Consider the following 23,600-nt stretch of genomic DNA (forward strand, 5'->3'; position numbering starts at 1 on the left):
AACCTGGGAGGCAGAGGTTGCAGTGAGTGGAGATCACTCCACTGCACTCCAGCCTGGGTGACAATGCAAGACTCTGTCTCAAAAATAATAATTTATATGCTATACTTCACATCAGTCAAATTTACAACTTTATGCGTATATGACATCATATACTAGGTCTGTCTTGCAATCTCAGCTCACTGCTACCTCCACCTTATAGGTTCAAGTGATTCTCCCACCTCAGCCTCCTGAGTTATCTGGGACTACGGGTACACACTGTCATGCCCGGCTAATTTTTGTATTTTTAGTAGAGATGGGGTTTCACCATGTTAGCCAGGCTGGTCTCAAACTCCTGACCTCAAGTGATCCACCTGCCTTGGCCTCCGAAAAAGCTGGGATTACAGGCATGAGCCACCACACCTGGCCAGACACTATTTTTTTTTTTTTTTTTTTTTTTGAGACGGAGTCTCGCTCTGTCGCCCGGGCTGGAGTGCAGTGGCCGGATCTCAGCTCACTGCAAGCTCCGCCTCCGGGTTTACGCCATTCTCCTGCCTCAGCCTCCCGAGTACCTGGGACTACAGGCGCCCGCCACCTCGCCCGGCTAGTTTTTTGTATTTTTTAGTAGAGACGGGGTTTCACCGTGTTAGCCAGGATGGTCTTGATCTCCTGACCTCGTGATCCGCCCGTCTCGGCCTCCCAAAGTGCTGGGATTACAGGCTTGAGCCACCGCGCCCGGCCCAGACACTATTTTTTGAATGCATGAACATGACCTTGGGCCAGTCAACTTCTCTGGGCCTCAGTTTCCCCTTCCACACAAAAGGGTTGGAGGAATGGAATGGGGTCCTAGTGGGGCAAGGGATGGCACAAGCTGTTAGAGCATCTACTGTGTATGTACAAGACTGGGGCTGGGGACAGGAGTTGATGGGACTCTGCACCTGGCCTGAGGCCCTAGGAGATGGCTGGGAACAGGCAGATCCGGAGTCATACGTGGAGTTTATGGACTACTCAAAGGATTATGTTACAGAGATGCTACTGTACAGGTACAGAGACAACAGGAACTGCTAGGGCCAAAGCCCCCTCCTCTAGCCCTCCTAGCTCTCCATACTACAGGGTGAAGGGCCTTTTTTCACCCAGGGTTTAGGAAAAGGCTGAATCTTTTTTTTTTTTTTTTTTTTTTTTGAGACAGGGTCATCCAGGCTGGAGTGCAGTGGCACGATCTCGGCTCACCACAGCCTTGACCTCCTGGACTCAAGTGATCCTCCCATCTCAGCTTCCCAAGTAGCTGGGACTACAGGTGCATACAACCACACCTGGCTAATTTTTGTAGAGACAAGGTTTTGTCATGTTACCCAGGCTGGTCTCAAACTTCTGGGCTCAAGCAATCTGTCCATCTTGGTCTCCCAAAATGCTGGGACTACAGGTGTGAGCCACTGTTCTTGGCTGAGTCTGATTTTGTGTGTGTGTGTGTGTGTGTGTGTGTGAGACGGAGACTTGCTCTGTCGCCCAGGCTGGAGTGCAGTGGCACGATCTCGGCTCACCACAACCTCCGCCTCCCAGGCTCAAGAGATTCTCCTGCCTCAGCCTCCTGAGTAGCTGGGATTACCAGAGCCTGGCACCACGCCCAGCTGATTTTTGTATTTTTTTTTTTTGAGACGGAGTCTTGCTCTGTCGCCCAGGCTGAAGTGCAGTGGCCGGGTCTCAGCTCACTGCAAGCTCCGCCTCCCGGGTTCACGCCATTCTCCTGCCTCAGCCTCCCGAGTAGCTGGGACTACAGGCGCCCGCCACTATGCCCAGCTAGTTTTTTGTATTTTTTAGTAGAGACGGGGTTTCACCGTGTTAGCCAGGATGGTCTCGATCTCCTGACCTCATGATCCACCCGTCTCGGCCTCCCAAAGTGCTGGGATTACAGGCTTAAGCCACCGCGCCCGGCCGATTTTTGTATTTTTAGTAGAGATGGAGTTTCACCATGTTGGTCAGGCTGGGAGTCTTTTTTTTTTTTTTGAGATGGAGTCCTGGCCGGGCGCGGTGGCTCAAGCCTGTAATCCCAGCACTTTGGGAGGCCGAGACGGGCGGATCACGAGGTCAGGAGATCGAGACCATCCTGGCTAACACGGTGAAACCCCGTCTCTACTAAAAATACAAAAACTAGCCGGGCGAGGTGGCGGGCGCCTGTAGTCCCAGCTACTCCGGAGGCTGAGGCGGGAGAATGGCGTGAACCCGGGAGGCGGAGCTTGCAGTGAGCTGAGATCCGGCCACTGCACTCCAGTCCTGGCGACAGAGCGAGACTCCGCCTCAAAAAAAAAAAAAAAAAAAAGAGATGGAGTCTTGCACTGTCCACCAGACTGGAGTGCAGTGGTGCGATCTCGGCTCACTGCAACCTTCGCCTCCCGGCTTCAAGCGATTCTCCTGCCTCAGCCTCCCAAGTAGCTGGGATTACAGGGGCCCGCCACCATGCCCAGCTAGTTTTTTGTATTTTTAGTAGAAACAGGGTTCCACTATGTTGGCCAGGCTGGTCTCGAACTCCTGACCTCGTGATCCGCCCACCTCAGCCTCCCAGTGCTGGGATTACAGGCATGAGCCACTGCACCCGGCCAGGAGTCTTTTTAACAGCAATGAAAAATAGGGTCCACCACAAAAAAAAAAGAGGGTTCCTCGCACTCCCCCAGCCCTTCACTGAGCCCGTATCCCATGCCCCAAGAGTCAGAAGCTCAGGCAAGGAGTAGGGGATGTCCACCTCTGCCGTTTACACTCTGGATGACATTCTGCAAGTCACTTTCCCTCAGATCCAGTGTTTCCTTCTCCAGGGGATCCAAGGTCCACTCTGCCTAGCTCAGTGTCTAACCCCTCCAGGCCCAACTAGCCACAGACCACACTGAGACTCTGACCCCTCTCTCTTCATACCCTCGCACTAGTTTTCAGACTAAGCCGAGGCCAGTTACTTGCCCCACTCTGGAGTTTCTCTTCTCTGGTAAATGAGGAGGTAAGTAGCTTATCCAGTTTCCACAGCAACAATTTGGCCAAGAAGACTGGTTCTGAGCACTACGAACAGAGTAAGAGACTCTAGATAGAAGCCCTTTACCAGGCATAGGGAGCCAGGTCTGAGGTCTGGAGGGACTAAAGCCCTCTGGGGCCCAGCCTTACCCACTGAAAAACATTTGCTTCATGCCAGCACCTGCACTCCACACTATCACGAGCATCTTAAAAGGAGGGACCAGAGTTCTGCTCACTATTGGGGTCCCAGTGTGGCTTGGTATACAATAGGAACTGAAGTTTTTTTTTTGTTTCTTTGAGACAAGGTCTCGCTTTGTTGCCCAGGTGGGAGTACAATGGCACAATCTCGGCTCACTGCAACCTCTGCCTCCCAGGCTCAATCAATTCTTGTCTCAGTCTCACTAGTAGCTGAGACCACAGGCGGATGCTAATGCGCCTGGCTAAATTTTTGTATTTTTAGTAGAGATGGGGTTTCGCCAAGTTGCCTGTGCTGGTCTTGAACTCCTGAGCTCAGGTGATCCACCTGCCTTGGCCTCCCGAAGTGCTGGGATTACAGGTGTGAGCCACCGTGCCTGGCCAAGTATTTGTTTAATGAGCAAAATCACTCGCATATTTTCCACAAAAGCCAGGTTCTCCCTTGCTTTTGTGTCTGTCATTTCCCTGTTCACCAGCACCAGCCTCTCAGTGATCACATCTGAAAGGGGCTTCCAGAACTCCAGAAGGTGTGGTCCCTGGGTACCTGGACATCATGGTTTATGAAGTTCACCCTCCTTGGAGTGGGAGAAAGGACAGTGGGGAGAGGGCAAGTCCACCTTCAGCCATAAACCCGAGGCTGGGCACACAGGAGGCCCAGTGTCCATGACCAATCAACTCCTCTGGGACGCTGGTGGGCAATGAACTCCGCCTCCCCAACCCCTGTTCCAAGTTTAAGAAAGTAAAGGGATTAAGGAAGCACCAAAGGCAAGCCCTCTCTTACAACAACATCAGACAACTGTTTCAAAATATATTAGATTTGGTTTTTATTGTAGAGCACACATATCAGGGCAAAGTGCTGCACACACAACTACAAATCATTTTTGGGAAAAAAGCTGTAAAAAAAATAAAACTGCAACTGCTTTAATTATGCAGTCCCGACTTGAGAAATCCACGCTGGCAAAGGAGTTCTGGCCCCTGAGAGGGGCTTCTTGATGGTGGCTGCCCCAGATTTCTGCAGCCTATGAGGTCTTAGGCCCAGACCTCTGTACACAAAGCCCCAAAGTGGTGGTATCTTGGTTGCTGGGAGGGCCTCTGCTCTTGGCAAGCCCAGGTCCTGGCCTGGCTGACAAGAAGACATTCCTAATGAATCTAGATCCACAAAACCTTTCTGCCTTCCAGGATCTGAGTGGGTAGAAGCTACCAAAGACTTTACCTTTTTTTTTGAAAGCCCCTTCACCAACTCCCATACCCTGAAGCGGAGGAAGCACCAGCCCAGTCTGCAGGCCTGAGTTCTGGCCTTGGATGCATGCTGCCAGCAGACAAGAGGGGGCAGGCACCTTCCTAGAAGGATGACATGAGGATGAGGCCCAAGCTGGCCAATGGAGAAGGGAGGGGAAAGGAAAAAGCCAGGAGACTAAAGGGGGAAAAAAAACTCAAAACAAAAGAAAACAAAAACCCTACCACACACCACAACAATTTTCCATACCCCAAATGCTAGACTTGGAAGGACACCAGTCCCTCTAGCTAGAAACAATTTCTAAAACTGACCCAACGTGGCAAGTCTAACTGTTCCAAATAATCACACGCATATGCTCAAAAGGAGCAACCAGCAAAAAAGTGTGCTCTTGATAAGAGAGGTCAGGACCACTGCACTAGCCACTCAGCAGCCCAAGGAACTGTGGACAGAGGCTAGTGGGCATGGATGGAGGAAGCCTGGGGAGCTTAACAACAGCTTTGGGATGGCAGGGGCTGGCACTGTTTAAGCCCCTGCCCAGGCAACCTGAACAACTCTGCCGCAGGAGGAAGAAAGGGTGTTTGCATGAGCTTGCAGGGCGTGGATGGCAGGTGAGAAGTGGAGAACAGCAGCCCCCATGTAGAGCCTGTGAGGCTCCAGGAGACCTCAACCAAGTACAGACATCAGTGGAGGAAAGGGGCGGGCAGAAGACTGAACTTTGTTTAGAACACTGCGAAGATTTACATTGAAAGCAAAATAATTTTCTTAACCAAAACATTTTGTTGCTTTTAAATAAACCCAGCCTGATACAGCCCCACTTAAAAGATGGCTGCTCTGCTCCACCACCTCTACTGGCCACTCCAGCATCAGCGTCTGTCCCCTATAGATGCCAACAGCCTTTCCATCCAGGAGGAATACCAAGAATATGAGAACCCAGGTCCTGGCCAATTCTATTCTTCAGCCTTAACAGGCAACAAAACCAAGGAAAAATATATAGAATAATAATAAAAAAAAAAAACCCAATAAACAAAAACAAAACCCTCAAAACAAAAGGAGGGGCAACTACATAAGGATGAGCCAGAGTTCCCACGAGGGCGGCGGGTAGACCTCAGTGCCTCCGCATCTTCACCTTTCGGGCAGGGCTGCCTGCTGCCTTGGAGCAGTCCTCTGAGGACTCGTAGGACTTGCGCCAGTAGTTCTCAGAGCTGAAGCTACCCCTCCGCCGGTGTGTGGGCAGCAGCACCGAGCGCCGGTTCTCTTCCTTGTCCATCTCCAGGATCCGTGGCCTGCAAGGAAAGGGAGGCAGGGCGTTATCTGAGAGGCTGTCAGGAGGGGCCTGGCTTTACCACTGTACCTGGTCTCATCCTTGGGATGGGTCACTCCAGCTCAGTGGTCCTCAATGAACGGTAGTCCTGGCAGAGGCCCTGGTATCAGAGGTTCTTGCCCACTAACTGCCAGTGACCACCCCAGTCTTTGGGACATTTCCCAATTGCCCTGTGGGGTCTGCCTGGCTTGGAGTCTGGTGCCCTGGGACACTGCCAGGGCTGCTGGACAGAGATCTTCCCTACCACAGCCTCAAGACTCTGCATCGTTCTGCCATCTACCTTTACTTCCCAGCTCTACCCACTTTCTCTCTCTTGGGCCTCCCAACACTCCCTTCTCCACTTACCAACCCCATTACCCCCCGAACCCACAAAGCTCTTTTGTGTCTCGGGGTTTAGTTCATACAGTATTTCCTGCCTAGAATGCTCTTTCATGTCTTCCTTATCCTTGTGGAATCAACTTAAACATTACCTCCTTGGAAACCTTCCCCAACACTTAAAACTTTTTTTTTTTGAGACGGAGTCTCGCTCCGTTGCCCAGGCTGGAGTGCAGTGGCGCCATCTCCGCTTACTGCAAGCTCCGCCTCCCAGGTTCATGCCATTCTCCTGCCTCAGCCTCCAGAGGAGCTGGGGCTACAGGCGCCCACCACCAAGCCCGGCTAATTTTTTTGTATTTTTACTAGAGACGGGGTTTCACCGTGTTAGCCAGGATGGTCTCGATCTCCTGACCTCGTGATCTGCCCACCTTGGCCTCCCAAAGTGCTGGGATTACAGGCGTGAGCCACCGCACCCGGCCAAAACATTTTTTTTTTTCCTTTAAAAAAATTATCTCCTCAAATTCCTTTTATCCAACCCTTTTTGAAATAAGTCCCTGATTCACTATTATCCAAGTCCCAAGATTCCCTCCTGACACCTAAAATAATTCCACAAGGGCGTCTGTCTGGGTGGAACTGAACAAGGAAAGTCATGGGAAAGCCATGATATTCCCATTTGCTACAGTCTCTGCCTGACCCCTTCTCTCTGGGGCTACAGGCAGTTGGCCAGGGTTAGGTGGGAATGTCACTAATGCCACCAACTCAGAGGAACCAGATTTTGAAAGAGTGAGCAAACCAAGGCTCATAAACAGCCTACCCCAGGCTTCTCCACCCATCTCACCCTGCAGCCAAGCCTTTGCCAGCCTTTGCTGCGGATCCTAAGCTTACTACCTGTGGGCAGCATCAGGGTCTGCTTTGCGGTGGGATCGCTTGGGTTTCAGAGCAGGGTCCCTGTTGTTTCCTGACAGGCGATCTGAAGCATAGCTGGGTGGTAACACGGAGCTGCTCAGGGACTTTGTTTCCAATCGGGGTGCATCTAATCTTGTCCTGTAAAGGAAACATGCATGGGGTCACCAAAGGGCCTCTGGTGAAGGTGTGGGCACCATCAGACCAATTCTCTGGCCAGGCAAAGTGGGAGCCAGCAGTCTCTGCTCCAAACCTCAGTCCTTGAGGTTCAACTAGAGATTGGTCTAGCTGACTTTCAAAGACCCTCCTCAAGTCCACATTTAGGAGTAAGGAATGGGAACACTTTTGTTTGGAAACTCCCAAGGATAGGCTAGATTGTGCTACCCTAGGGGAAAGATCCCAGGGCTCGCTCTCAGCTGAACGAAGCAGCCTCACCTCACTCCATTTGGACCCACAGGTTCTCTGGGGCCATCTACTTCATTTGCCAGAGGACCAACGGCCCCACTGGTGGGTCCCAACGCAGGAATGATCCCTGGTCCAGGCCTGTAGAGGGGCTGGAGAGAAAGACAGCCAGAGCTACCCTATTTTCTTACTGTACAGACAGGGATGCTGAAACTGAGTGGCAGAGCCAGGGTGGGGAACCCAGGCCCACTCCACAACCATGAGCAGTCACCTGGCGATTTCTGCTCATTTCAGGATGCTGACGATGTAGAGGCCAAAGGGCTTTTGAAGGCACAGTCCCCACCGAGCAGCAGGTATAGGTACAGGTTTCAAGGAATACACTGCCTAGTAAAGGGAAGGCACACAAATACAGATGAGGAAGAGGGGGATGGAGAAGCTGGGAAGAGGTAACTCAGGGCAGTGATCCAAGTCCTTTATGAAGCCAGACCAGAAGGGAGCTGGCCTGGAAAACCTCAAAGAAGCCCTTAGGCTCCTTGTATGGTACAGAGAAGGCTGGCAAGTCAGGCAGGTGGGAGCAAAGGGCAGAAGGACCCATGTAATAGACTGGGTGGGAAGTGACAGGACACAGCTAGCAGAGACCCTGAAGGCACCTTTTCCAGGGTCTGCTAGACACAAAGTAGTAACTTAGTTCCGAAGAATTACGGGCTGCAGTCAGAGCAGGACTCTAAGGATACCAGAGGATGCTGACGAAAAGCAAGCAGGAGGGAAATCCAAGAACTGCCTTGGGCTAGGCTGCTTGGCATCCTTGGTAACAACTGCATCTGGTCCTTACAGCTCCCCCCATTCCCCATGGCTGCCTTCCCACATTCTATTGACTGGCCTGACGAGAAGGATCAGAAAGGCAGTAAGTCATGCATCCTGCAAGTCATGGGGGAAAGTTTAAAGCCAAAGTGAGACTTCAAGCCTGACAGGCAAGAGTTACTCTGAACCTGGGCAGGAAATCTCTCTCCTAAAGGCAGCAGGGGCATCTCCTTCCTTCCAGCTGGGAACCAATGTTCTGATGCCTCAGGCCCAAACTGGTGTGTAGGCAGGTAAGACAGGCATCCCCATCCCTTTGCTTTGTTCTTGTAGAGAGGGATGCCAGAAGGGCCCAGCTGCAGTGAGTGGCTCTCCAGTCTCAGGCTCCTCTGGATTGCTCCAGACTCATGGATGCAGAACCTAGCATCAACAGGAGAAGATCTAGTCTTGGCACTGCCACTCAGAATCCAGGCTAGTCACTATCCTTCCTGGGGCCTCAGTTTCCCCATCTGAGAAAAGGACAGAAATGTGACTGGCTCTAAGGCTTCCTTATGCTGAGGGTCTAAGGAATGGAAGACAAGTTGGCAAGTTGCCTCCTTCAAGGCTGGAATTCTCTGGGTAGAGGTGGTACTGAGCAACTACTAGAGATGATGTGAAATAGAATAAAATCATCCTTTAAAAAAAAAAAAAAAAAAAAAAAGTCGTGTTTTGCTCTGTGGCCCAGTCTGGAGGGCAGTGGTATGAACACAACTCACTGCACCCTTGAACTCCTAGACTCAAGGGATCCTCCTGCCCAAGCCTGCCAAGGAGCTAGTACTACAGGCCTGGGCCACCATGCCCGGCTAATGCTTTTTTTTTTTTTTTTTTTTTGGAGAGACAGGGTACCACCATTTTGCCTAGGCTGGTCTCTAACTTCTTTTTTTTTTTTTTGAGATGGAGTCTTGCTCTGTCCCCTCAGGCTGGAGTGTAGTGGGGCAATCTCGGCTCACTGCAAGCTCTACCTCCTGGGTCCATGCCATTCTCCTGCCTCAGCCTCCCGAGTAGCTGGGATTACAGGCATGTGCCCCCACGCCCGGCTAATTTTGTATTTTTAGTAAAGATAGGGTTTCTCCATGTTGGTCAGGCTGGTCTCGAACTCCCAACCTCAGGTGATCTGCCCGTCTTGGCTTCCCAAAGTGCTGGAATTACAGGCGTGAGCCACCGCACCTGGCCCAATGACCTTTTCTTTTTTTTTTTTTTTGAGGCGGAGTCTCGCTCTGTCGCCCGGACTGGAGTGCAGTGGCCGGATCTCAGCTCACTGCAAGCTCCGCCTCCCGGGTTCACGCCATTCTCCTGCCTCAGCCTCCCGAGTAGCTGGGACTACAGGCGCCCGCCGTCTCGCCCGGCTAGTTTTTGTATTTTTAGTAGAGACGGGGTTTCACCGTGTTCGCCAGGATGGTCTCGATCTCCTGACCTCGTGATCTGCCCGTCTCAGCCTCCCAAAGTGCTGGGATTACAGGCTTGAGCCACCGCGCCCGGCGACCTTTTCTTTACCAGGCGTTGTGCCACCAAGTTGAGAGGTCCAGGTGGCAGAGATCAAACTAAACGTTAGCCATTATGCTTGACTTAAAGAACTCTAAGGGCCTCACTGAAGAAAGTCCCTCCTCTAGTATCCATAAAGCTAAGACCCTATAGGTGCCAGGGAGCCCATGGTTCAGCGAAGGAAGGTCCCTGTGTGCTCCAAAAGCCCCAGTGAAGCCCTGGTGGGGGCACTCTGGAGTTGTTTCTTCGGGGGAATGATGGATGGTAAGAGAAAAGCAGAGCCACCAAAATGAGAGCTCTTCACACATCCCCTGGGACTGTCACATCTTGTAACAGTTGGAGAAGCTCCTGCCCTCCCCACACTTCCAAAAATCCTCTAAGCTGCAGGATGCCAGGCTAGAGCTTGACTCCAAGCCCAGTGCCTACCAGTAGCTTAACTTCAGAACATGTCCCAGTTAAAAGGCAACCAATTCTCATGGTGCAAGCCAGATCTTCAGGGTTTAGCAGAGAGAGCCACAAATTTGGATTCAGGAGGCCCAGTTCTAGCAGTAAGGTCTGGACCCAGGCCTCTTCAGGTAACAACAGGAATGAAGACCTGCCTTATAGATCAGAGTAGGTATTCAAAGGTCAGAGCAAGGCACCTTGGGCATGTGAGGTGGGGGTTGACCGTGACACCCAGAGTGGTCACCTACAGTGTCAGGACAAAGCAGGGACAAGGGAGGTCACAACAAAGGATGGCTGTAGAACTAATGTGTGAACCTAAGGGAAGGGAGGGAGTTGATCCTAGGTCCTCCAGAGAAGCTGCTGGGGTGAATTATTCTCCCTGTAGGGATTGGAAAGCAGAGCTAAATCCCAGAGCAAATCACTAGCTTGAGTCACAAAGTCCACCTACTACTCCGTAATGGCCTCTAAAGCGCAGGTGGGGCCAGGCACAGTGGCTCACACTTGTAATCCCAGCACTTTGGGAGGTCAAGGTAGAAGGATTACTTAAAGCCAGGAGTTTCAGACCAACCCGGGCAACAAAGCAAGACCTTGTCCCTATTTAATTTTTTTTTTTTTTTTTTTTAACAGTCTTGCTCTGTCTCCAGGCTAGACTGCAGTGGCACGATCTCGGCTCACTGCACCTCCGCCTCCCGGGTTCAGGCAATTCTGCTGCCTCAGACTCCTGAGTAGCTGGGACTACAGGCGCATGCCACCATGCCCAGCTAATTTTTGTATTTTTAGTAGAGACAGGATTTCACCATGTTGGCCTGATGGTTTTGATCTCTTGACCTCGTGATCTGCCTGCCTCAGCCTCCCAAAGTGCTTGGGATTACAGGCATGAGCCACCGCACCCGGCCCTAATTTTTTTTTTTTAATTAAAAAATAAAGTGCTGGTGGGCCCTCCTCAGTGCAAGAGAGCACTGTGCAGGTGGCAGGGCCACCATTTCTGGGAAGATGGTAAACCAGCCTGCACTCAGGCCACAATGACCCTGGAGCGAAGGCGGTCCCCAGCCAGCTACCAACTACTCTCTAACTTCTGGCTCCACCTTTACCAGTCATCCTTGTGCTAAAAGCCTGGCTTTCCAACAAAGTGAGGCAGAGACCAGTGTTGTGGGCCTGTCCAAGCATCCTCTTGGGTATTTAGTGACCTGGTTCCCTAGAGCTAAGGTCTAAGCTCCAGCACCTTTGAGAATCAAACTCCCACAAAGCTCAGGCCTGTACCTCGCTGGCTTTCCTGCAATAGTACCCACTCCCCTCACAGGACTCTCCCCACCCATCTTCCACCAGCCTCTTGCCAACATCAGGTTTTTTGTTTTTTTGAGACAGAGTCTCACTCTGTCACCCAGGTTGGAGTGCTGTGGCGCGATCTTGGCTCACTGCAACCTCTGCCTCCCGGGTTCATGCCATTCTCCTGCCTCAGCCTCCCGAGTAGCTGGGACGACAGGCACCCGCCACCACGCCCAGCTGATTTTTTCTGTATTTTTAGTAGAGACAGGGTTTCATCGTGTTAGCCAGGATGGTCTCCTGACCTCGTGATCTGCCCGCTTTGGCCTCCCCAAAGTGCTGGGATTACAGGCTTGAGCCACCGCGTTCAGCCAATTACTGTTTTTTTTTTGAGACGGAGTCTCGCTCTGTCTCTCAGGCTGGAATGCAGTGGCGCGATCTCCGCTCACTGCAAGCTCCATCGCCTCCCAGGTTCACGCCATTCTCCTGCCTCAGCCTCCGGAGAAGCTGGGACTACAGGCGCCTGCCACCACGCCCAGCTAATTTTTTTGTATTTTTAGTAGAGACGGGGTTTCACCGTGTTCGCCAGGATGGTCTCCCGATCTCCTGACCTCATGATCCGCCCGCCTCGGCCTCCCAAAGTGCTGGGATTACAGGCGTGAGCCACCACACCCGGCCGTCAGCCATTTACTTTCTTTGAAACAAGGTCTTACTCTGTCATCCAGCCTGGAGTGCAGGGATGGGATTACAGCTCACTGCAGCCTTGACTTCCTGGGCTCAAGCAATCCTCCTGCCTCAGGCTCACGAGTAGCTCGGACTACAGGTATATGCTACCACACCTGGTTATCTATCTTATCTATCTGTCTATCTATCTATCTGAGATGGAGTCTCACTCTGTAGCCCAAGCTGGAGTGCAGTGGTGCAATCTATCTATCTACCTGAGATGGAGTCAGTCTATCTATCTATCTATCTATCTATCTATCTATCTATCTATCTGATCTAATCCATCTAATTAATCTATCCATCTATCTATCTAAGATGGAGTCTCACTCTGTAGCCCAAGCTAGAGTGCAGTGGCGCAATCTTAGATCACTGCAACCTCTGCCTCCTGGGGTCAAGTGATTCTCGTGCCTCGGCCTCCCAAGTAGCTGGGACTACAGGCACGTGCTACCATGTCCGGCTAATTTTTTGTATTTTAGTAGAGATGGGGTTTCACCATATTGCCCAGGGTGGTCTCAAATTCCCGAGCTCAGGTGATCTGTCCACCTTGGCCTCCCAAAGTGCTGGGATTACAAGTGCAAGTCACCGCACCCAGCCAGGAGGAGTTTAGAAGACCACCTAGCATTCACAAGTTTAACCACAACTGCCCAATTTACAGGTGCTCAGGTAAGATTGCATGTGGAGACGAGTGGCAGAGCCAGGGCAGAAGCCCAAGTTTGTCACCTCCCTGGTGATCCCATTGTACCTATATTCCTTGGGCAGGCCACAGACACATCAGAACAATCAGGCTGCCAAAAGGGCAGGGTGTATACATGTGGACACAGACTTACTGAACTAGGGAACAAATGTGAGCTAAGTCTAACCACAGGAGACACAAATCATGGACAAAGGAGCAACATCAAGCCCTGGTCAGAGCTAGGCATCCCTCATCCCACTGCTGAGGAATGAAGTCCAGAGTGAGACCTCCATTTCCTTCCACTGTTCATCCATCCACTCAGCCTCACCTTCAGATTGCTCTGCTCTCAGGGAGGGTCTCCTCCTGACTCCTCGAACTCTGTGGATCTAATGATCAAGTAAGCTACTGAGCTCAGCTTCCTACAATCTCTCACATGCCTCCATGGCTCCCCAGCACCCTCAACATCTCTCTACACCGCGTGAAGTTTTTTCTGTCCTAGGCCAGTGTATCAAGTCCTCCACTCCTTATCTATTCTATGCTCCAGAACAGAGTTCCTGGACTCCAAAGCCTCTGTAAAGAGCATCTCTTCTGACTGAACTACCTTTGCCCCTGAGCCTCCTTCTATGCTGGCTAAGGTGCAAGCATCCTTGACTACCTTCAGGTGGCACTTCTCTGGAAAGTCTTCTTTGACCAGTTCCTGGTGAGATGCTAAACGTCTGCCTTTTCCCAAAGGACAAAAGAGAATAGGAACCCATACAAACCCCATTCCAGGCACTAGCACAGAGCCTAGCACACATCAGCTTAGGTTACCACTTGGCAAAGGGATCTCCAGCTGCTTTTCCCAGCTTCAGATCACTCTGAGCTGAGTTCCACTTGACCAAAAGCAAATAAATGGGCTATATATGCTGCTTTGTGCCACTTTATCTGGTTACCTGGAGAGTACCAATCTCAAGAATACAAGTCTCACAGTGCAATCCTGAGGGCCTCCTAGAAACCAAGGGATTGGGTGCCCTAGTCACCAACTAAAGGCCCCGAAGACCCATAAGCCATCTCTTGAGAATCAAATGTTGACCTAAGTAAGGCCTCCTTCCCTCTTTCATTCCTCATCTACGTAAGTCCCCTATATTTCCCTGCCTCCTAGCCTTTGAGTTTACCACTTCTGCCTGGCTAGCAATTTCTAGCTCAGGGGCCAGATCTACCAAGCTCGCCTTTACCCTCCCTCCTGCTAAGCTGGATGTAATTTTTTTTTTTTTTTTTTTTTTTTGAGACAGAGTCTTGCTCTGTCTTCCAGGCTGGAGTGCAACAGTGCGATCTCGGCTCACTGCAACCTCCGCCTCCCGGGTTCAAGCGGTTGTCCTGTCTCAGCCTCCCAAGTATCTGGGATCACAGACACCTATGACTATGCCCAACTAATTCTTGTATTTTTAGTATTTTCATCATGTTAGGCTGGTCTTGAACTCTTTTTTTTTTTTTTTTGAGACGGAGTCTCGCTCTGTCGCTCACGCTGGAGTGCAGTGGCCGGATCTCAGCTCACTGCAAGCTCCGTGTCCCGGGTTTACGCCATTCTCCTGCCTCAGCCTCCCGAGTAGCTGGGATTACAGGTGCCTGCCACCTCGCCCGGCTAGTTTTTGTTTTTTTTTTTTTTTTTTTTTTTTGAGACGGAGTCTCGCTCTGCCACCCAGGCTGGAGTGCTGTGGCCAGATCTCAGCTCACTGCAAGCTCCGCCTCCCGGGTTCACGCCATTCTCCTGCCTCAGCCTCCTGAGTAGCTGGGACTACAGGCGCCCGCCACCTCACCCGGCTAATTTTTTTGTATTTTTTAGTAGAGACGGGGTTTCACCGTGTTAGCCAGGATGGTCTCGATCTCCTGACCTCATGATCCGCCCGACTCGGCCTCCCAAAGTGCTGGGATTACAGGCTTGAGCCACTGCGCCCGGCCCGGCTAGTTTTTTGTATTTTTTAGTAGAGACGGGGGTTTCACCGGGTTAGCCAGGATGGTCTCGATCTCCTGACCTCGTGATCCGCCCGTCTCGGCCTCCCAAAGTGCTGGGATTACAGGCTTGAGCCACCGCGCCCGGCCTTGAACTCTTGACCTTAGGTGATCCACCTGCCTCGCCCTCCCAAAGTGCTGGGATTACGGGTGCGAGCCACCACGCCCGACCTGGGTTTTTGGGTTTTTGCAGGGCCCGCAGAGAATACCCTGTGCTTTTATACCTTTTACACCTCTGCTTTGTGTTGGAATGGCATGCAAAGTGCAAACTTATTACATGCGAAGCACCAAGGGGGCACTAAATTTCCTGCGGTGCCCACCTCAAGTGCCTTGTACATAGTAGATACTTGATGTTTCCCTCAAGTCAGAAATCCCTGCTCAAAGGTCATTCCAACTAGCAAGATGACCTGAGACAGCTCACTTCCTATCTGAGCCCCTTTCCAAACAGAGTTCATACCTTCTAGTTTCAGGGTTAGTACGTGGATGCTTGGCACAGGGCAGCTAGCAAGGCCCACCAGGAGCAGAAGCACAGAGTGCACTAGTGCAGGAGTACTAGGGAATCATGGAAAAACTGGAAGACTCCCCTCACAAATGAATTATTATACCCAAGAAGTTTGTCAGCCTCTTGGTTATCTAACTAGTAATCTAGAACTTTAACCACACCTCCAGTAAGCTTAGGTCCAGCTTCCCCTTCCAGGGTTGTTCCAGGGTTACCAACAATTACAGAGAAAAGACTTGCAAGTTGGGGCGGCTTGTGCTCGGTCGGATGGGAGACAGCAACATTCAGGGAAGTTTGGGGGTGCTGAAGCACCTCAAAGAGCCGACTAGCCTGTAACTGCTGCCTCACCCCACTCTCTGTAGAGTGCCCCCTACATACTCATAACAATCTCCCCAATCAACATAATTCTCTACTTGCACAGTAGAGGCAAGAAAGCCCTTCTATATCTGAGCTCCAGTTTCCTAACTCAAAGCATCCATCCCAGTGACACACTGGGGGAAAGGGCGGGACTTGGGGTACTCCACTGTGCAAACCACCAAGGAACCACAAGACCCAGGTTCCAGGTCTCACTCAGCCATTTACTGGCCAAGTTGTGAGATCAAACATTATAACACCAAGGGACAGTCTGAGGATTCCACTCTGGGGAGGCTCTTAAAGGGTCACTTCCAGCCTCCCCGTGAGAAACAAGGGCACGTGTGCAGGAAGACTTGGCACCACCCATGTTCACAGAACCTGCATTCTGTCCAACCAGAAAGCACTTGGCAGCCGCCCACCCATTTCCTTCCATGAGGCCCTTAGAAAGACCTTTCCAGCTCTGACTGACCTGAGCTGGTGACAGAGTTCCCAGGGTCTCCCCCAGCAGCCTGTGCAATCTTTATCTCAACTTATGAGAAGGCAGGACAGGCTCTAACTCCTCTACCATAATCAGGGCCAGGCTCAGTGCCCAGATTCTATCCACTGTAACACAACCTCACCAGAAGACATCAAACCCAGCCAGGTATCTTCCGAGACCACATTCTACTTATCTCTGGGCAATGCCTGGGCCAAGAGGGTCCCCCTTTTTAATCTGTCACAACCTGTCCTTTCCCAAGACAAGCCCATGTAGCTACTCTAGACCTGCTCCTCACTGGCCTGAATTGTTCTCCACACTAGTTGATGCCTCTTCTGGGCTGCACTTCATGCTAGGCCCCAGATGAACAAGGATCTCCTTACTCCTACAGAATACAGACTTGAAAATTCACAATGGCAAGCATATGAGCTATGACAGTCCAAACAGGGGTGTGTGTAGTGTCTGCATGTGTGCTGAAAGGGCTTTAGGTGATGCTAAAATGCTAAAGGGCTTTTTATATGATGCTTTCTGCATGTCAAAATGGTCAATCTGAGCGATGAAGAATGACTAGGTTATTTGAGGAGTTGGTTATCATGCAGGTTATCTGGGGAGTTGGGATATGAATTAGAAGATGAACATGTTAGATGAGAAGGTATTCCCAATGGAGGCCACACTACTACAAGAGTCCACGACACAAGTCCATGAACCATTATAGGAGCTGCAGATACTTTAGAGCTCCCCACAGTTGTGCACTTCCCCAGCTCAGCTGCCCGGGGAAGCTGGAACATCCTCCCACTCTTCTCCAGTCCCCTTACACCAAAGCTGTGCTTCTGCCCTCCAGCCCAGTCTGTGAATGGTTCCTGGGCCCACTCAAGTCAGAAGGTAGAAGAGTCTCAGTCACGCAACAACAGCCATTCCCAAGGTCAAGCCACTGCCAGGGGCCCAGCTGGCTAAAAAGCTTCCCAGGGAGCTGATTAACGATGCAGACTCTTAGCTGTGCTGAGGAGCATCTGACTCAGCTGGACTGGGCGGCCAGGTGTGGGAGTCACCCTTCAAGAAAAAAGTAGCAGTTAGAAGACTGACACTCCAGCTACGGCCACTACCACCTGCATATCTAGTTAAGATTTCCCCAAAATAAGCTATTATGAGAAGATGAGAGGAACACTTGGGAAGTTACTGCTCTGGTTCTATATAACATTAGAAGTTCTTCTCTAGGTTCCTGGCCTGGGCAGGTCACCCATCCCTGGCTGCAGTTGGAGGTACCAGATACAGCCTGAGAAGAAGTGACTGTGGAGGAGAGGCTGAAAGAGAGCTACACTCTGGACTCCATTATTTCTTGAGTTCTGGCCTGTGCTGGGAATCACAGAAAAATAAAGTAGAAGGCAGATAAAAACCCTTCCCTTCCTCTGGCAAATTCTGGGAATAGTCTTTCTTTTTTTTTTTTTTGAGACGGAGTCTTGCTCTGTCGCCCAGGCTGGAGTGCAGTGGCCGGATCTCAGCTCACTGCAAGCTCCACCTCCCAGGTTCACGCCATTCTCCTGGCTCAGCCTCCCGAGTAGCTGGGACTACAGGCGCCCGCCACCTCGCCCGGCTAGTTTTTTGTATTTTTTAGTAGAGATGGGGTTTCACCGTGTTCGCCAGGATGGTCTTGATCTCCTGACCTCGTGATCCACCCATCTCAGCCTCCCAAAGTGCTGGGATTACAGGCTTGAGCCACCACGCCCGGCCTCAAATAGTCTTAGGCTAGAAAAGAAAGGCTGCCAACCACCAAGTCGACCCAAGTTTCTGGAGCTCCCATATGTGTTCAGTGCTCTGCCTGTACCATAGGACTGTTGAACAGGTATGGATCATACCCATCTACTATAGTTAAAACAGACTAAAAGTTTTGACTTGACAAAGTGGCAAAGCCACACCAAAGAGACTTCACCACCACATTATTCTGGAGTTAAGGGCCCAAAGGACCAGGAGGCCAAAGTTATTGTTTACTGACTAAAGTTGATGAGCCAGAGAAAATTCCCAATGACCAAAGCTGGAACAATCTGGGCATAAAATAAATTCCCAGAAGTCCGTACTTATATAAAATTATACTTACATAAATAAATGACTGAATAAATGAGGGAGAGCAGACCAATCCCCCTGCAGAAGAATTCTAAATAATTCACCTGGATGCTTCCCCCCGTCAAGGAGATGGTGCTAATTCCCACACTAACTGTGGACATGCATGGGGACCTCCTTCCTAAGGGTACAGTATGGACAAGCAAAAACAGTAATTTTACAGTGGAAAACCCGACAAACAGTGCATCAGCCAGGTGATCAATATCAATAGCGGTAAGTTACATTGATAGTATGTATTCTTGGTATGTAGTAAAAATGGCATGCACTTTACCATAAAAACATTAGACAAATCCCAATTGAGAGATGTTCTATACAATATCTAACCAGTCAATATCTTCAAGAATAAGGCAGGCCGGGTGCGGTGGCTCACACCTGTAATCCCAGCACTCTGGGAGGCCAAGGCAGGCGAACCACTTGAAGTTAGAAGTTAGAGACCAGCCTGGCCAACGTCTGCACGAAAAAATTTAAAAAGTTAGCTGGGTGTTGTGGCGCACGCCTATAGTTCCAGCTACTCAGAAGGCTGAGGCACAAAATCACTTGAACCTGGGAGGCAGAGGTTACAGTGAGCCGAGATGGCGCCACTGCATTCCAATCTAGGCAATAGAGCGAGACCCTGTCTCAAACAAACAAAAAAGGAATAAGGCAAAGTCTGAGAAACTGTTACAGCCAAGAGGAGTCTAAGAGGATATGTCGACTAAATGTAATGTAGGATGAACTTGGGATAGAAAAAGGACGTTAGGAAAAATGTAAGGAAATCGAAATAAAGTAGGGACTTTAAGTTAATATACTAATAAAAAATTAAATAGGTGAAATGGGATGCAGAGTACATGGGAACTCTGCACTATCACAATTGTCTATAAATCTAAAACTATTCTAAAAAATAAAGTTTAATAAAAAGAAGGAAGGAAGAAAGAAGAAAGACAGCAAGTGTTATGTGTCAAGACTTGTTTTGCTCTGCTCACTGACTTCTATGACTCTGGGCAATCACCTATCCTCTCTGGGACTCTTTTCAAAAGGCAGGCTTAAACCAGGTATGGTGGCATATGCCTGTTGTCCTAGCTATTAGGGAGGCTGAAGCAGGAAGATAACTTGAGTCCAGGACTTTGAAGATGCAGTGAGCTACAATGGCACCACTGTATTCCAGCCTGAGCAAGAGTAAGACTTTAAAAAAAAAAAAAAAAAAAAAAGCAGGGTGGGCGGTGGGGCAGGCTTGTCTTGAGCCAATGTCTGTAGGGCTATGGCTTCTTCCACTCACTCCGTCTAAGAAATAAATGCTGGTGAAGCCAGGTTTGTTGATGTTAATTAGCGCATCTAATTCCCTCCCCAGAGAAGAGCCACAAGCCATGATTCTGCTGAATACTACATCCTAACCTCCCACCCTTGTCTCCTCTTTTCACTCCCTGTTCTTCCCAGCAGTGAAAACCCAGGCATTTTTAAAGCAGGCTGCTAAAGGCATAGTCTAAAAATAATCACCAAGAATACATGTGACAAATAAGGACCAAGGAGGTGAGGAATAGAGGCTAAGGGGTGGAGTGAAGTTTGGAAGAATGTTGCCCAAATCTTGTCTCAAGATTATACCCACAAATACTGGGAGTATAAGCTTTTGCTCAGTCCTAAACTCCCTAAATAGTCAGAGAACTTAATTTTCTGATAAAAAGACAAAACAACTTTATCCTCACAGGATTCAAATAAAAAGTAAGACAACTTAACAGTTCTGCTCTCCAGTCTGCCATGCCACTGATACACAGGAGCTGAGTTCTAAGTGGACCCAGAGCTACATCTCCAGAGAGGCCTGCAGGTAAGGCAGAAAGTCAGACATCATGGCACTTACTTCCTGAGGATGATGACTGCTCGGCGCTCCTTGATGTCCTGAGGCCGTATGCAGTGAGTGATTTCATCAGCAGCATATCCACTGAAAAGAAACACAGAACATGTGACCATGAAGAGTAGACAGACAACCGAAATTCCTGGGGGATATAACAGGACAGGAACATGGCCTAGGTCTTATGGCTGCTCTCTACTCATTACTTGAGTTTCAAGGATCTACATGGAAGGGAGTATCATATTAAGCTCCAGGATGCTTTTGCCAAGAGACTGTAATACTCAAGGAAAAACCTGGTGTGAGGCAAAGGAGACCCCTTGGCCACTTTAGGCAGAGGTCCGAAGCAAGTCTCTCCCTGAACATGCCAGGAGCCCTTTTTAAAAAGGGTACTCCAGAGAGTACACTGCATCTTCTCCTCATTCTCCCTCCCTTTAGCAGGTAGAGAAAGCCAAGGCAGCCACTGATAGCACTGAGTCACCAGGGAGAGCTAGCACTGCCTCATTCCAAAACAGAGTGTCTACTTGAAGTCTCCTTTTGGGGGGGATCCAAAATTTTGAAGACAGCTGTGTCTGAATATTTTAAGAATTTCCGGCTGGGCATGGTGGCTCACGCCTGTAAGCCTAGCACTCTGGGAGGCCGAGGTGGGCAGATCACCTGAAGTCAGGAGTTCAAGACTAGCCCGGCCAACATGGCGAAACCCTGTCTCTACTAAAAATACAAAAATTAGCCAGGAGTGGTGGCAGGCGCCTGTAATCCCAGCTACTCAGGAGGCTGAGGCAGGAGAATCGCTTAAACCCAGGAGGCAGAGGTTGCAGTGAGCCAAGATCACACCACTGCACCTGGGCAACAGAGCGAGACTCCGTCTCAAAAAAAACAAAAAAGGATTTCCGTCATATTCTGGTATCTGTTTATTTTCAACAAGTTATATGACTTTTAAAACTGCTCAGAGACCAACTAATGTGGGTATGACTGTCCCCTTCTCAGCTAGCTCATTCCAATTTGAAACTCTGGAAGCAAGCTCCGAGCTTCCAAAGCCCCTTACATGCTATCACTGGAAGCATGGCAGCCACAAGACACTCCCACTCCAAGTTACTCTACTGAGCTGCAGCAGTTCTACACACCCAGAAACTCACTCAGCCACAGGCCTAGTAGGACAAGTATGGCTTAGTTTCCCTACCTGCCCCTGTACCACAAACCCTTCTCTCATGGATACTGATCAGCTCCCTTCTCAAAGGCTAGTTATACAGACACAAACTTAACTGTTAAAAACACTGCAGGCCTGGAAAGGACCCCTCAAGATGGCGAGGCTGGCCAAACCTCAGATCTAATAACTGAATGCAAGAGCCAGTAAGAGATAAAAAGTCAGACTGCTTCAGGCTCAGCCTTAAGGAGGCACCTCTGATTTGGAAATCTGATTTGAGCTCATGCTGGGGATAGAACAAACCTTTATTTTACTTACTTTTTTTTTTTTTGGAGACAGAGTCTCGCTCTGTCACCCAGGCTGGAGTGCAGTGGCACAGTCTCGGCTCACTGCAACCTCTGCCTCCCGGGTTCAAGCGATTCTCCTGCCTCAGCCTCCTGAGTAGCTGGGACTACAGACGCGCGCCACCAAGTGTGTCTAATGTTTGTTATTTTCAGTTGAGATGGGGTTGCACTATGTTAGTTAGGCTGGTCTTGAACCCCTGACCTCGTGATCCGCCTGCCTCGGCCTCCCAAAGTGCTGGGATTACAGATGTGAGCCACCATGTCTGGCCCAAACCTCTATTTTATAGATTCCACACCTTCTCCCTCAAGATGCTCCTAGACAAGAATTTTCAAAATTTTCTCCATGAACACCAGTCCCATAAGAGACAGTGGACAGGATGGGCACTGTGGCTCACACCTGTAATCCCAGCACCTTGGGAAGCCAAGGTGGGTGTGTTGCCTGAGGTTAGGAGTTCATAACCTGACCCGTCTGGCCAACATGGTGAAACCCCATCTCTACAAAAATTAGCCAGGCATGATGGCAGGTGCCTGTAATCCCAGCTACTGCGGAGACTGAGGCAGGACAATGGCTGAACCCAGGAGGTGGGGGTTGCAGTGAGCTGAGATAGTGCCACTGCACTCCAGCCTGGGTGACAGAGTGAGACTCTGTCTCACTCACACACACACACACACACACACACACAAGACAGTGGACAAATGTCTATAGTGAAATCAACTGTAAAATACTGATGAGAGATTCAAAAAGCATTACTTAAAGCACATGAGAATCACTACAGCAAAAGAATCCACTGAATTTGTTTGAGCACTGACCAAAGAACCTTCTCTCAAATAATACCTATTAATACTCATCAGCCCACAATGAGAAGAATCACACAGGAGTTAGGGAGTTGAAGAGACCCAGGTTCAAATGTGAGCTTGTCTCCTGCTAGCTTTGTGACCTTTGTTAAATCACATGCTGAACCTAAAAACCTGTACAGTTTCTTTATCTGTAATAAGGAGAACAGTAGGTTCTTGGGTATTCATCTTGTTATGCTTTATAATTTAGCTGTTCTTTTGCTGCTACTAAGATTACAAGATTTTAAAAACGGGGACAGGGCCTTCTCCCTTCGAGGCAGAACAGCAGCATTATATGACTATACGATTGACACTTCTGGAAAGGGGTGGTGAGAGGCCTACCCGCAGGGCTGTTGCGAGAATTAAGTCAGATAATGCAGGGTGCCTGACACCCTACAATCTTTACTGAGCACTCTGACAAAAGTCAGAGGGCCCTGGACTATCCTGGGGCAAGCCAGAGCCCTGGATTCAGGGTCTCAAAGAGACACGGTCCGGGCTCCCCCTGCAGGGATCTGCCAGTAGTGGGGGCCTCCTGGGCCCCATTTCCAGAGCTAGGAAGTCTAGTTCTCATCCCATGCCTTTATCATTCCACACTGGAGGAATGGGGGTCTAGACTGCAAGACCGTCCCATATATACACACAGGACTTTCCCAAAGAGCTGTCAAAGGTCCCAAAGGCACTTTTTTTTTTTTTTTTTTTTAAGACAGAGTCTCACTCTGTTGCCCAAGCTGGAGTGCAGTGGCACAATCTTGGCTCACTGTAACCTCCACCTCCCAGGTTCAAGCGATTCTCCTGCCTCAGCCCCTCAAGTAACTGGGACTACAGGTGTGTACACCACACCCAGCTAATTTTTGTATGTTTAGTGAAGATGGTTTCCCCATGTTGGCCAGGCTGGTCTCGAACTCCTGACGACACGTGATCCACCCACCTCAGCCTTCCAAAGTGCTGGGATTACAGGCGTTGAGCCACTGTGCTCGGCCCCAAAGGCACATTTCTAAGTCCTGAATCTGTGGCGCTGGCTATAGGCAACCTTCCCTGCCACTGACAAGTGTTATCAATCCGTTTGCCTTGGCTATACACATAACCAAGGGCCCTGACTTCCCATCTCCAACAAGGAACCACTTTTCTTAATGCAGTTCTGGAGCAAATCCAGATGTTTGTCAAAGCTTGACTGTCCACATGCTCCCTGACCCCATCCCCCAAGGGGCTCTAGAACAAACAATAAGCCATGTCAGGTTCCTGCCATGGAGCCCAGGCCTCGG

General features: G+C 50.0%; 1 protein-coding gene across 1 annotated transcript in view; it reads right to left on the reverse strand.

Annotated features, from left to right (window-relative positions):
• Nucleotides 1–3,964: 3,964 nt before the first annotated feature.
• Nucleotides 3,965–23,600, reverse strand: part of ALKBH5 (alkB homolog 5, RNA demethylase) — a 28,197-nt gene continuing 8,561 nt past the window's right edge. Inside the window, exons 2-4 of the mRNA XM_033196445.1 lie at nucleotides 20,029–20,109; nucleotides 6,927–7,082; nucleotides 3,965–5,685 (exon numbers count right to left, since the gene is read on the reverse strand). Of these exons, the coding sequence (XP_033052336.1) occupies nucleotides 5,508–5,685; nucleotides 6,927–7,082; nucleotides 20,029–20,109 (415 nt within the window). The 3' untranslated portion in view covers nucleotides 3,965–5,507. The remainder of the gene's footprint in view (nucleotides 5,686–6,926; nucleotides 7,083–20,028; nucleotides 20,110–23,600) is intronic.

The sequence above is a fragment of the Trachypithecus francoisi genome, unplaced genomic scaffold (genome assembly GCF_009764315.1).
Source record: "Trachypithecus francoisi isolate TF-2019V2 unplaced genomic scaffold, Tfra_2.0 Contig01665, whole genome shotgun sequence".
In the NCBI taxonomy this organism is placed as follows: Eukaryota; Metazoa; Chordata; class Mammalia; order Primates; family Cercopithecidae; genus Trachypithecus; species Trachypithecus francoisi.